We start from the raw sequence: 14,840 nt of genomic DNA on the forward strand, positions 1-14,840 counted from the left end.
ATTTACTCATTTGGTAAAGATGGTAAACACGCAGTGTTAAACACACGTGTAGGTCCGAATACGTGCGAAAACACGCCGCCTCAGATGAAATATATAACAATATGATAATAATAATGATGATAATAAAAATCCTCCGTGATTAAACCGAATATTAATCATTTACAAAATAATTCATATCACGACCAAAATCTCCCTCAATAAAGACGCTCGAAATGTCGCTGCTAAAGTGAATCTTAACACGCAATTTGTTAACCGTTCATTTCTACCGCGCACGTGCTTCTCATTCTACGATACGTATTTCATGTTTACCGCTTTCATTTCGACAATATTATAATCGCCAGTAACACGTGACGTATTCACGAGAGATTGATTGGACAATAACGTAGAGTCGTTGTTTCGACTTTATCTCCGCGTACTAACGCGCAAGAAGAGCTCGTATCGATGGAATATTGAGCGATGAAATCCCGATTTGATTAGAAAAACAACTGGGAAAGTATTATAGGATGTAATGATAAACGATAAAAGAAAACCCGAATCCAATCCAATATCGCAGGTGCCGTGGCCTGATATGGGTCTATATAAAGAGGATTTCGCACAACAGGGCCTCTGACTATTGCAGTTAGTGAAACACTGAGCAACGCCAACCACGGCTAATTGCTTATAGAAGGTTTGTTTGTTTATTTGTTTGTTTGTTTGTTTGTGCTTTATAAGATTGTTTGATATTTGGTTTCGAAAGATTATCCCCATTATTGACTCGTTCATTTCTAATTCGCTACGGAAAGGTATCTTTATTCGGGGAATACAACCTAAAATATGAAGAAAACTGCAAGAGGAGTTTGACGTTTCAACTAAAAATGCTACGCGTGTACTCTCGGCCATTTTCAAAAAGTTTCTTTAATGGTTTCTAGCATTTGAGTTGATACGTCACGATACTCTTTAAGACTTCTATGATTTTTTGTTGTCTAAGCTGTTATTGGATTTTCATTTTGAGGGGTTGATATTCAATTATTTGATTCCGCTTATTTGCAGTGTCCCTTTTTCCACCAGTCACACCTGCTGGGCACCGGTCACACCTGCCGGGCACCAGTCATACCTGCCGGGACTGAAACTGAGTGGGTTTGTTTTAAGCCATAAAAAATCAGACTGGTATATCTAAGTAGTTAGATTTGTTATATAACTAAAATGAGCTTAGACTGGTTTTAAGATGTTAGATTGGTTGTAGAACCAATATGAACTTAGACTGGCTTTAGTTGTTAGATTGGTTATAAAACCAAAGTGACTTCGACTAGTTTAAGTACGATTAGTTTTAGAACTAAGATGATCTCATATTGGTTTAAAATCTAAACCACGACTATGGAATCCGCCCCCATTTTAGCGTTGATGAAAACAATGACTTGCGTTAGAGATTTCTAATAACGCAATCGACAGTCAAGCATCACCACAAACGTTTTGGTTTTGCTAATTCAATTTGTTGTCGTTGTTTTATGATTATTTCTTCCATGTTTTTTTTTTGTAGTGATCAAAAGGATCGATTCGAAGTGACCAACTACAATGTTGGCAGTTTCACTGTTAGTGACTACGTTACTCGTCGTCTCTGTTACATCAACTAGAGGTAAAGGTGTTACTGTGAGATTTTCACGGCACGATGATTTAAAACCCTACCATCAGAATGAAAAATGAAGTTCGAAATTAGCTAATCGCTTAGTGTGACAGAACTCGAAGTGTTCAACGGTTATTAATAGACGGCTTTAAACTGTGATTGGCTAAGAATTTCTTTTTTTCTAATATTGCAACAAAAAATGGATATTGTCACCACTCAATCATAACCGAAACCCTAGCTCACGATAACCCTAACCCTAGCAGGACTCGAACCTGCCGCCTTGACCATGCCAGCCAAGCGCACTAACCACTAGACCATAGACCAGTAGTGGAGGCGATATGTGTAAATTTTTCAGTTGATCGTTGTGACCACATTTGCCGCGGTGATCAGTCAGGTGTGGTGACTTTTAGCAAAAAATACCCTGTTTATGTATTTCGCAATTAGTTGTCAAATGCTCTATTTTTTGTGACAATGTTCCAGGATAACAATTCCAAACGGTCAAAAAGCGTTTGCGATAAAAACACTTAAAATGCAACTTTAAATAATGCGAGACGGATTGTACTTAAAAACGGTTCATCTATAAATCTTCGTGTCATATTCAATACATGAGGTATCGTTCAAACGATGATACATAAGAAAATATATCGATGGATTTCATTTCCCGAATTTCAACTTTTTTCATCACTATTCTTAGCAATCGAACTGTAAAATTTCCATAAAAAATACCATTTTTGAACGTGTTACTGAAGAAACTTTTCATGATATAAAACAAAATCTGTTTAAAAATGCTGAAACGAAAAACTATAATTTCCGTTATTTTCGAATTTTCAGCTCATCCCAAAAATGTTCACGACGCCATATTGAGAATAAATGCGCGCGCAGCCGCGGGTATGGATACGGTGACCGATAAAATCCTCAGCATCAACGAAAAAGGTTAAAAAGGAATTTTCTAGAACGACAGAATTATTAATAAACTGATATAGTTATGAATTATTGATATTTGTTAACTGGATAATGAATTTCCTCAGTGTTTAATTCATCGATCATTTGAATTGATTTAAATCCAGTTGGGGAGGAGAAATAATTTCGTAATTACGGGACTCGAATCGATGCCTAAAATGGCGTACCATAAGGTAACATTGTAAGCCCAATTCCATTCTGCGGCCAGTTGTTCAAAACTTGGTTTAAGATAATAAGTGGATAAATACCAAACCTACAATAAGAACTTTTAATTGTCACTACCTATGTCAACTATCAACTGGTTAACTCTAAACCAACTTTTGAGCAACTGACCCTATCAGGGATTAAACTATAAGCAATCGCACCTTGAATACCCGACCATCATGTGCTCGTGTCATTGTGACGATAGTTTTCGTTTGTATACACCTGATTCAAGATTTTCCTTAACAAACATAACTAAACTGTTGCTACGAGAATGGCGTATGATAAGGTAACATGTTAAGTCCATGGACTATACTTTTGAGAATGTGCAGAAAACCCTTGATCGCATCATGCACGATTTTCGCTGATATTTTGATGACTTGCTGCGGCAATGATCAATAATTTTTATTTTACAGAAAAGAACAGTGAAAATGGCGAGAAGATGCCCCCGATAGAGGGCGGAGATATCGCTACTGACCCAAATGCTCCACATCACGCGGGTAACGTCACAAAACGGGCCTCGCAAATGGCGAGAGAAAGACTTTGGCCATCGAGAGTTATCCCGTACGAGTTGGATTCTAGTCTCGCAACAGGTAACCGAGTCAGGCTTTTGTTGCTTTTGTTAAGAATTGTCTACACTATTATTCTAAAACAATTATCATTTTGAATATCTTGGTTCTATAAACAACTTAATAAGACCAGTTGAAGCTCATTTTGGTTCCATAACCAATCTAACAACTATAGACCGGTCTGAACTCATTTTAGTTCTATAGCCAAACAACTTAAGAATTGTCTGCACTTATTCTAAATAATTATCATTTTGAATATTTCGACAGGTACGAAAACTCTAATCAGAGATGCAATGGACGGCTACGAGGCGAAAACTTGTTTGAAATTTACCGAGAAAACTGACAGCGATACAAACTGGTTACGGTTCTATAAAGGATCAGGGTGAGTTTAAATCATGTTGATCCCAGGGAGGTTCCAGGGCAGCGGCAGATCCAGGTGCACATGAGCCCCCTTCCTAATTTGTGCACCTTCTCCCTGAAATCCTGGATCCGCCGCGCCGCAGGGACGGGTTCGAGGCGACTCCAGTGGCTTTTGCACTGATTAAGCGCCATTTTTGTCCATGACTGAAGTATTTACTGGATGTGTTTATGACAAAATGTTTTAACGCCTGGATTGGATCGTAACAAAATCTCCTCGTGGAAAGCCAACGTGTATCAAAGTGCTTTTTATTATAGCTGTTAGATTAAAACAAAATATGGAATTTTGTATTTACAACTTAAATCTGTGAATACTTACTTGGACTTCGTTTTGCCAATAATTCTGTATAAAAAGAATGTTTAGTAAATCAGATAACATTATTTTTGACATCTTTTTCTTTTTTATACTTCAGTTGTTGGTCCTATATAGGGCAGCTTTACTACCAATCAGGAAGCCAGGACGTATCGATCGGGAGAGGTTGTGAAAGCATCGGCATTATTCAACATGAGATAATGCATGCTTTGGGTAAGACTCTCTCCTGGCTCTCTCCCTCTCCTGGCTCTCCCTCTACTGGCTCTCCCTCTCCCTCTCCCTCTCCTGGCTCTCCCTCTCCAGGCCCTCCCTCTCCCACCCCCTCTATCTGAAATTCTTGTTGGATCGTTTTGATAACTCTAATGCCGAGTATAATGAAGAGACTCAATTTTGAATTGCAGGATTTTATCACGAGCAGTCGAGACCGGATCGCGATTCACACGTTGAGATCATGTGGGAAAACATCGAGGAAGGTAAAATGAAATTAAGTATTTGTGATTGTTTTGTGGATGAGATTAAAGTGCGACCACCGAATAACCGCTAGTGACTATAGCTGATCCCCACTTGCCGCAGTACGGTACTGTCTATTTAAATGATTTTGCTCTTTCACTCATAGGTAAAGAACACAATTTTGATCGCAAATCGCCGGGAACCGTCGACACTCATGGAACCATTTATGATTACGATAGTCTGATGCATTACGGCAAATATGCTTTCTCCAGTAATGGGAAACCAACTATAAACAGCCTCAGTGGAGCTACGATCGGACAACGAACCGGACTGAGTGATATTGATATTTTAGATGTACTTGCTTTCTACTCCTGCGAAAACGGTAGGTCTTAACCTAAACCAAACATGATCGTTTCATTTCGAAAACGAAGATACAAGAACTTCAAAGTTCCTGATGCGATTTTATTTGTCTCTGAATCCAATTCCACAATCTTGTGGGTTTAATTTGACTCAGGATCCAGTCCCAACAGTAGAACTCAATGTATTCAGTTTATTTTAATTAAGCGATATATACTTGGATAACTGTTGAACCGTGGGTTAGTATCTGAGTATCTATTTGCGATAATAATTTTCCATTGTTTTACAGACAAGAGTGATCAGCTTTCGACGTGGTCAGTTTGGTCATCACCGTGTACTTCGCAATGTAAAAAAACACGTCAACGTTTTTGTTTCACTGGCAACTGTCCAAATACGAACGAATACGACGTCGAATCGGAAACAGTTGCCTGCACGCAGGCCGAATGTAACGGTAAATAAAAACACGTTCATCATGGCTCACAACTCGAAGTCCAGAGTTTGTGCAATCACGGCCTAGATTTAAGACCATTCGTAGCTCATTTCGGGTATAAGCCAATCTAACATCTAAAGATTAATACTTTTGCACTAGATATCCGTCTAAGATGTTCTACGTGTATTGCGCGGAATGTCCTTCGTGTAGCCATGAATGTATCACAGAATACTCGACAGACCCTCGTTTTGCATATTGACACTAATTATAAAGACTTATTTGCATAATTTATCTATCTTTTAAATGTTAATAGATTTCCTACTTATGAATTAGTTTGTGATCGCGGTATCTTTTCACGCAGCGCCAATCGACGGGCATTGGTCGAAATGGGCCACGTGGACTGCATGCACCGGTGTGTGCGGTACACCTGGAACTAAAACACGAACTCGTAGCTGTAACGACCCTGCACCGAAAAATAATGGCGCCGACTGCAGCGGTGACAAAACACAAACAGTTGACTGTTTGACAGCGCTATGTGAAGTGGGTAAATATCAAACTTAGGTATCTATATCACAGTCTAGAACTGTGTATCTAATGAATACCATCAGAGTCTGGAACTCGCATCCCATCAGGCTGCACACCTTCAGCCGGAATCCCCATCCTTTTATACAATTGTTACAATTTTTGATCGTCCGTATTATAAAACTGTGGACTCATCATCCTCAGCCCTTCAGACAGGAGATACTATACTTTATCACCATTGTTCCGAGATACATTTTATCAGAACACTTTCAAAAACTGATCGTCCACACTTCCCATGTGTTCAGTATTTCACGGGAGACATTTCCAATTGAAAATGAACTACAAACACCAGATATTAGAAATTTTATCAGCACACTTTCAAAAACTAATCGTCTACACTTATAATGACATGAACTCCAATTGCGACGCTTTTTGATAAATGAGGTTGCCATCGTGTTTTCCAGGAATCGGTTCGCAGTTTGAACATGGCGATTACGATTTGTGGTTAGACGTGGGGGGGACGACGGGAGCTACTTGGATCATCAAAAATAAAGGCACGCCATCTAGTTACACCGGTGCTTATGATGACCACACGCTGCAGGACAACACGGGTAAAGTTGCGAATGATATCAATCACGTTTAACCTTTCAGTACGTCTACACCGCAGTGCGGTGTATAAATCAGTGATTGACTTTGCTAGTAAACAGAATCAGGGTGGATTGATGGAATTAGTAATTGCTTTTTATTCATATTTAAAGATGGCAGCACCTGTTAAACATAGTGAAATATATTAGTAACTAACGATACACCGCACCGCGGTGTAGACGCACTATAGTGGTATTCCCGTTATTCAACACACTAGGGTGGAGTTTTTCATAATTTTTAAATCATCTCCAACACTTTCGGGTATTTATTAGTCAGCACTGTAGGAAACTCGCTTGTTGGCAAATTAAGTACAGAATAATCAGTCCACTGTTCTGATACTGATGTCTACTATCGTCGATCAATTTCATGATCACCTCAGCAGCTCTTATCCAACGAAATGCTTTATTGAATCCTGTACTGCTGTGATTTCTTTCAAGGCTGAGCTTAAACCATTTCTTTTCAGGCATTTTTTTAATTTGTAAATACCATCTAGCTCTGTAGACAGTATACGGAGTATGGTTTATAAGAAATATTGCTAATCGTTATTCATTTATTTTGTAGAAATGTTATTTGAAACCGTAACGTAAAAACTACGCCATTTTTAACAAGCATATGTATTATATGCATGAATAGTGAATTCGGATTTATTTCATTCAGGACATTTCATCTACATCGAGGCATCAGACTTAGAGGAAAACGACGAGGCTATTCTCGAATTGAAGAAAGTGACGTCAAGTGCTACTTGTAAAATGCATCTTTGGTATAACATGCGAGGCGCGACGATCAATACACTGAGCGTAACGGCAAATGGCAACACTATCTTCACTAAATCCGGCAACCAAGGTGAAGGTTGGAAAGAGGCCATCATGACGGTTCCAAATGGAGATGATATTACAGTAAGATATGTATTCATAGCAGGGCAAGGAAGAATTAGACCTTGGTTTAACAGTCGGACCATGCATCAGTCCACCACCATAGATCTGGTTGTCCTCAGGCAGTCTCTCATCACCTCTTTATCAAATGGACTTCAAACACCAGATAATAAGCATTAACTCTTAAAAACTAACCATCGACACTTCATATGTGTTCAGTGCTTCATCTGAGACATTTTTGATTAAAATGAACTACAAACACTTGACGACGATGAGGATGATTTCAGGCCTAGAGGTCTGGATGGGAAGGGCATGTACGTGACATCGTGAAATAAACATTGACATTAATCATTTCAGATGCAAATTCTCGGCACCAGGGGTCTCGACTTTCGAGGTGATATTTGTGTCGATGACATCAAATTTGTAAATTGTCCCCCAAAAAGTAAGTTCCGGAAATATCCAAGGCATCCGGATCGACGTCCTTGAATCGGACAGTTAAAAACCCTGATGCTAAATTATTACCTTCTTCACTTTCCCAGGAGATGGAGTCTGGACCGATTGGGGAAATTACGGAAGTTGTAGTGTTACGTGCGGCGATGGCACTAAATTGAGGACGAGGACTTGTACGAATCCGTCCCCGCAAAATGGCGGCGCGAACTGTGTCGGTCCAAACAGCGAAACGACATCGTGTAACGACGGGGTTTGCGGGGGTAATGCGACTTAACAATCAAACACATCATCCCTGCTTAACCTGCAGCGCCATCTACGGGAGACCTTCTAAAGCTTACAACAATTTCACCAAAACCGAATTATACAAAATGCGCTTCAGCTTGCGGTTAACCTTCTAATGATAACAACAATTTCACCGAATAGAATTCCATCAAAATTCAGGGGGTGCAGCCATCTTTCGGGTAGGATCAATATCCACTTGCTTCATAAGGTAATCCTTGCGAATTCAGGATAAAATTCATAATCGCGCTGGCGTGCCTTTCTGCTTTCGTCCATTTCTGCGCGAGAAACATCGTCATCGATTAGCTTACATTCCGCGTTGCGGCGGTATTCATTTTCCTAGCAGGTTCGAATCCTGAAAACAGGAAATACTCTTCGATGCATTGAATGGCCGGTTAAGAACGTTCTGAAGGTCTTATATTTTCATCACTTGTTATAAACACGCGCGCCATCTAGCGGAATAGTTCTTAACCGCTTTTTATATTCTTTAGCTTTTACACGGTTTTATTATCACAACATTTAAATCATTGTAGTGGTTGACGGTAAATGGAGCGACTGGGGTAATTACGGAAGTTGTAGTGTCACTTGTGGAGACGGCACTAAAACACGGACGAGGACTTGTACAAACCCGGCTCCGTCGAATGGTGGCGCCAACTGTGTGGGTGATGCCAGTGAGTCTACAAGCTGTAATGACGGTGCCTGCCCAGCAGGTAGTGTTATTTATTTCAATTCAACTCCAGATTCAACTGGATATTTACACATATTATGCAAATAAAGTTATATTTGGTGTACGTAACTTAAACGATTGGGTAATTGGGAAAAGTAAAGATATTTACATAATGCGTGCAAATTAGCAGATATCACGATCAATTTGTAGTTGATGGAGGATGGAGCGACTGGGGTGATTACGGAAGTTGTAGTGTCACGTGTGGAGACGGCACTCAAACACGGACCAGGACTTGTACAAACCCGGCTCCGTCGAATGGTGGAGCTGTTTGTGTTGGTGATGCCAGTGAGTCTACAAGCTGTAACGATGGCGCCTGCCCAGGTAGAGTATTCTATTTCAATTCAACTCCAGAGGATATCAATGTTTGCTAAATTAATATGGAAAGTATCCATCTACGACACAAGCTATGGTTACATAGAAAATTCATAATATTCAATTGAATCATGAATATCAGCTATTGATGACTAAATTACTTGTAGTTGATGGTGGCTGGAGCGACTGGGGTAATTACGGAAGTTGCAGTGTCTCATGTGGTGATGGCACTAAAACACGGACGAGGACTTGTACAAACCCGGCTCCGTCGAATGGTGGAGCTGTTTGTGTTGGTGATGCCAGTGAGTCTACAAGCTGTAACGATGGCGCCTGCCCAGGTAGAGTATTCTATTTCAATTCAACTCCAGAGGATATCAATGTTTGCTAAATTAATATGGAAAGTATCCATCTACGACACAAGCTATGGTTACATAGAAAATTCATAATATTCAATTGAATCATGAATATCAGCTATTGATGACTAAATTACTTGTAGTTGACGGTAAATGGAGCGACTGGGGAAATTACGGAAGTTGCAGTGTCTCATGTGGTGATGGCACTAAAACACGGACGAGGACTTGTACAAACCCTGCTCCGTCGAATGGTGGAGCTGTTTGTGTTGGTGATGCCAGTGAGTCTACAAGCTGTAACGATGGCGCCTGCCCAGGTAGTGTTTTTTTATTTCAATTCAACTCCAGAGGATATCAATGTTTGCTAAATTAATATGGAAAGTATCCATCTACGACACAAGCTATGGTTACATAGAAAATTCATAATATTCAATTGAATCATGAATACCAGCTATTGATGACTAAATTACTTGTAGTTGATGGTGGATGGAGCGACTGGGGTGATTACGGAAGTTGTAGTGTCACGTGTGGAGACGGCACTCAAACACGGACGAGGACTTGTACAAACCCGGCTCCGTCGAATGGTGGAGCTGTTTGTGTGGGTGATGCCAGTGAGTCTATCAGTTGTAACGATGGCGCCTGTCCAGGTAAATAAGTTAATTTTAATTCGAAAATTCTAATATTTGCATACATTATGCTGATTATCTATGTCACTAAGAAAACTAATCTATAAGGGATAAAGCCCAGATGAGTTACAAGCTTGGACCTAACACTCAAAACAGAGTTCTCCACCGGTTCCAGGGTCAAGAATTCATTTAGAACGACTGATTTCAACTCTATACAAAGATAATGATGTATTGTGGAACTGACTTTTCTGGAGGCCATATGCGTGTTAAAATGTAAAACTGTTGAGTGGTATGTTTATTTACAGCCGCTCAGCTGAGTACAGATTTTGAGAATGGCTTCGATCAATGGGGCACTGTGGGTAGCCCTACCTGGAATATCGGGCAAGGTACAACTCCGTCTTACAGGACTGGTCCCACGTTTGATCACACTCTCAGGTCACCAGACGGTTAGTTATTTTTCATTTGATTTGTATAAGTTAAACTTATTACATGACGCATCAATCTGTAACTTGGAACCTCTATGTTTGGTGTTTCTAGTTCTTTTTCAATTAAACATATGCCTTGGGCGATGTACCAAATACATCTGAAGTGTGGACGATTAAGATTCGAAAGGAAAAGCCATCATCGAATTCTGTGTACACGTCATCGAATTCTGTGTACACGTCATCGAATTCTGTGTACACGTAGTTTAATTATGTGCGCCTATATTTCAAGGTCATTACGTTTTTATGGAAGCCTCACCGTTGCGCAAAAATCAGAAAATCGTTATGGAAACGACAGAATTTACGAGCAACAGCGACCAGTGTCTGAACTTCTACTACCATATGTACGGTACATCAATGGGTGAACTATCCGTGTTAGTCGACGGGGAAGAAACATTCGTCAGTCGGGGCAACCTTGGAAATCAGTGGGTCTTAGGATCCGCCCCTGTGCCCAGTGGGTCTGCGAAAGTAAGTAGTTGGAATTATTGTAAGCTATATATTCGAGGAGAGTGGAGTGCAATAAAGGGTGCAGTGGGATCGAACAGGGTACATTAGGGTGCAGGATGCCAGTAGGGTTTGTGGCAGGATGCAGGCACAGAGGATGAGGTACCGGGTGCAAGCACGTACAGTTATTTATTTTACCATGTTCTGTTATAGATACGGATCCAAGGTAAGCGAGGACGCAGTTATCAATCTGATATGGCTATTGATGATATCAAACTAGAAGCAAATTGTAGAATAAAGCCAACAGGTAAGCACCAATCATTTCGTTTCTACCGTCGTTCACTGTATGTATGCATAATGCATCGTCCCCATCTCTTTAAAACCGATCAATTCGACTCCAGGTTAAAGTCTACTAGGTTTAAAACTGGTTTTTCGGTTCCGTTACAGACGATGTACCATTTGATACCGGTTTGAGAAATTGGAAAAATGTCGGTAAACTGAACTGGGAAATAATCCGCGGGAAAACCCCTTCTTATAACACAGGACCAAGTAAAGATAGATTCGGCAATTTAGGTATTTTCCTCGTTATAAACAACGTGTTCAGTTTACTAGTGACGACCTTTTCGTTCTCGATGACTTCAACGATTCAGTAAAATTATGTTTAATTTGATTTGTAGCCGGTAAGTACGCGTATATGGAGACATCAGGCAAAAGGAAGAATGATAAGGCTATTTTACGGCTGGAAGGACTGGACTTGGCCAGCGATGGATGTTTCAATTTCTACTATCACATGTACGGCAAGGATATGGGAAAACTGATCGTAGAAGTGAACGGCAATGAAGAACTTGAGATTGAAGGTGATCAGGGCGATGAATGGAAGAATGAAATAGTTCCAATAGCTGCCGGTTCTGATATCACGGTAAACACGTTAATTAACTATATGTTGAAGATGGATGAATTAATGCTTACAAGTTAAGCCAGTGAATCCAGATCAGATTAAGCCAGTGAATTCACTGGATCCAGTGAACGTACGGTCAAAATCCAAAAATGTTCATATACTGGTTTCAAGTAATAAGATTGGCTACAGATCAAAAACGCGCTGAGACTGGTCAATCTGACTAGCTGCGCAGCCCATTAAGACTGCAGTCCAGTCCGGTCCCAGCTCTTCGTTTGTGGTTTGTTTGTTATTGCATTAATCGATTTTGAGTTTATTTGTTTGAACAGGTTGATATGAAAGGAGTAGTTGGTGACTCTTATAAGTCTGATATCGCCATTGATGATTTAACATTCACCGACTGTTCAGAGGTTGTACCAGGTAAACAAACATTTTTTTTTCAAAAACAAAGAATATGTTTAGATTAAGCTGTTTTCAAAACTTAGAGAGTAGTGACGTTTAGATTCAATTCTAATCATGATACGTCACTCCTCTCTTAGTCTTATCAGAAATTGTGCCCTTCTTCTTGAACTATGTTATCGATATTCACCTGGTTTGTGGAAACCAACATTTTGTTGTTGTTGTTTTTTCGCAGTTAACGGGAATTGGGGACCGTGGTCCCCGTACTCGGCTTGCAGCGTTACTTGTGAAACTGGTCAGAAAACTAGAACTCGCAAGTGTAACGACCCAGCACCGAAATACGGAGGAAGTGATTGTTCGGGTAGTGACACACAGACTGAGTCGTGTACGATGCCATCTTGTTTCGGTTAGTTTCAACTTGCGAGTATCTTTTCCTTTCTTGCAAAAGAATCATTTTGTATAAAATCAAGGTAGAATTCTATTCTCAAATTAAACCTCTGAATAAATGTCGGAATCCACTGTATTTCACAAACTCTTACTATGGATCGTCGAGGATACAAACTACAAATTGTATATGTGCCTTTTATTGAATAGATTCCGACTTTGAGAAGGGATACAATGGTTGGCAAACGTCCGGGCCGAAAAAGTGGAGACGCTACAGAAAACCAACACCTTCTGTTCAGACAGGACCAAGGGGAGATCACACATCTGGATGGGGTGAGCTTTGAATATATTATATCCCGACACTCTGACTATAGTAATAATGATAATGATAGATGTCACAGATAGAATCCTTTAGATTCACGGAATGTTGGGATTCGAACCCTGCTTTGCTGAGAAGCCGTTATTGCTGCCTTGCAGCTATATTGATTCGTTATGTCTGATCACTGAATATTAAACTGCCTCATGTACAATATCTAGGTTATTACATGTACGTGGAAGCGTCCAGTATGAGTCCAGGGGATGTTTTTACAATGTCGAAAACTGCTACCGTCAACTCTGCTGGAAAGTGTCTACAATTCGCCTATCACATGTACGGTTCTAATATGGGCTCGCTGAAAGTCATGAGGGACTCTGCGGAAATTGAGAGGATCTCCGGAAACCAGGGCAATAGTTGGCACGAGAAATCGATACCGGTATCGACGGGAACATTCACAGTAAGACCTCTACAAACAGTTTCAAAATGCAATTACTAATTTCAATATGCTTACATTTGAAGATATTCATTTGAATAATGTCAAGGTTCAGAACCTGATTATGAAAAAATGCATCATTTTAACGTATTCTATCCCTTAATATTCAATTTGCTCCACAAGGTAATAGTTGTTTAACTGGTCCTCGAATACGATCTTCCAATTCTCTCTTTCCAGGTGAAATTTGTCGGAATTGTAGGCAGCAGTTACAGGTCCGACATTGCTGTCGATGATATCAAAATTATCGACTGTTAAAATGAGTAAGGTATATTTTCCTAAAGAGATTTAATAACGAATCCATTCTGAATACTTGTATATTGTACTATTTTATTTCATTTCCAGTTCGATTCATGATTTACATCATGCTTTGAGAGAAGTTAAATCTGATGTGTCCACTAAATTTGAAAATAAAACACAAATACTTTCTCCAAAATTACCTCTTTATCGTTCATTTTGGGTTTACGATTGTTGGTAGAAGCTTGGTTGAACCTGATTGGTTCCAAAGAGCTTGGGGCACTAAAACACGGACGGGGACTTGCACAACCCAATCATCAATGTCGGGTGAAAATTAAAACACCTCGCTTCTCGAGGCTGATGAGAAAATACAGATGATACAATGATGATTAAAGTCATTTAACAGATTAAAACATCAATAATTGTTAACTCGCAAATAATGCGGAAATGTTTACAAGATGAGGACCCACAAATATCCCGCCAGATGTCGCTTTCGGTAGTAATTCTTAATTGTTCCATTTGGTTCTCGTAATTGCTTCCAATAGAGGCTCGATTTGAACCTGATGGTTCTCCGAACGTTCACTATGTGACAACAAACTAATAGCATGGTTCGAACCCAACTAGTCATTTGGATTTCGACGCATCGATAACGGAATGACCCTGTCCCAGTTCGACAGAGCTCAGATGTGACTCTTTACGTGTGACTCGTGACGTCAAGGCCAGCGTGTGGTCACTATGCGCGTACGTACGCGAAATCGTCAACTATTAATGCTGGGGTTCGAACCTAACCTCTGATTGCGAAGTTATCGGAGATATGATATTCAAAGAGAAACCCATTATAGTTGCTGCAATGGAAAAACATCCTGCAATCATCTGATGACAAATACGAATCGCGTGTTTCAAATTTTATTTGAATAATGATCGCGACGGATGGAAAGCGGTCGAGCGATTTAACACGACAAAACACTAAAAACATCGCATCAATTGCAAAAGCGTTAAATCAATATTACGGGAATTTTCCTTTTTTTCACATGCATCGAGTAACGAGGAAATCGCGAACAATAATAGCTGTTAGTTAGGGGGTAGTGGCGGTACAGACCGCTAGGGGGAGAC

General features: G+C 40.0%; 1 protein-coding gene across 1 annotated transcript in view; it reads left to right on the top strand.

The window, feature by feature from the left end:
- The window catches only part of LOC141911780 (SCO-spondin-like), a 33,129-nt gene extending 19,221 nt beyond the window's left edge, over positions 1 to 13,908 (top strand). The window contains exons 20-40 of the mRNA XM_074802819.1: positions 5,659 to 5,841; positions 6,284 to 6,430; positions 7,122 to 7,360; positions 7,694 to 7,778; positions 7,876 to 8,046; positions 8,599 to 8,775; positions 8,943 to 9,113; positions 9,272 to 9,442; positions 9,601 to 9,771; positions 9,931 to 10,101; positions 10,386 to 10,526; positions 10,795 to 11,030; positions 11,220 to 11,313; positions 11,454 to 11,579; positions 11,684 to 11,925; positions 12,231 to 12,321; positions 12,536 to 12,706; positions 12,895 to 13,017; positions 13,222 to 13,457; positions 13,671 to 13,753; positions 13,836 to 13,908. Coding sequence (XP_074658920.1) covers positions 5,659 to 5,841; positions 6,284 to 6,430; positions 7,122 to 7,360; positions 7,694 to 7,778; positions 7,876 to 8,046; positions 8,599 to 8,775; positions 8,943 to 9,113; positions 9,272 to 9,442; positions 9,601 to 9,771; positions 9,931 to 10,101; positions 10,386 to 10,526; positions 10,795 to 11,030; positions 11,220 to 11,313; positions 11,454 to 11,579; positions 11,684 to 11,925; positions 12,231 to 12,321; positions 12,536 to 12,706; positions 12,895 to 13,017; positions 13,222 to 13,457; positions 13,671 to 13,748 — 3,224 coding nt within the window. The 3' untranslated portion in view covers positions 13,749 to 13,753; positions 13,836 to 13,908. The remainder of the gene's footprint in view (positions 1 to 5,658; positions 5,842 to 6,283; positions 6,431 to 7,121; positions 7,361 to 7,693; positions 7,779 to 7,875; positions 8,047 to 8,598; positions 8,776 to 8,942; positions 9,114 to 9,271; positions 9,443 to 9,600; positions 9,772 to 9,930; positions 10,102 to 10,385; positions 10,527 to 10,794; positions 11,031 to 11,219; positions 11,314 to 11,453; positions 11,580 to 11,683; positions 11,926 to 12,230; positions 12,322 to 12,535; positions 12,707 to 12,894; positions 13,018 to 13,221; positions 13,458 to 13,670; positions 13,754 to 13,835) is intronic.
- The last annotated feature ends 932 nt before the right edge of the window (positions 13,909 to 14,840 follow it).

Source organism: Tubulanus polymorphus, chromosome 10 (assembly GCF_964204645.1).
Source record: "Tubulanus polymorphus chromosome 10, tnTubPoly1.2, whole genome shotgun sequence".
Classification (NCBI taxonomy): domain Eukaryota; kingdom Metazoa; phylum Nemertea; class Palaeonemertea; order Tubulaniformes; family Tubulanidae; genus Tubulanus; species Tubulanus polymorphus.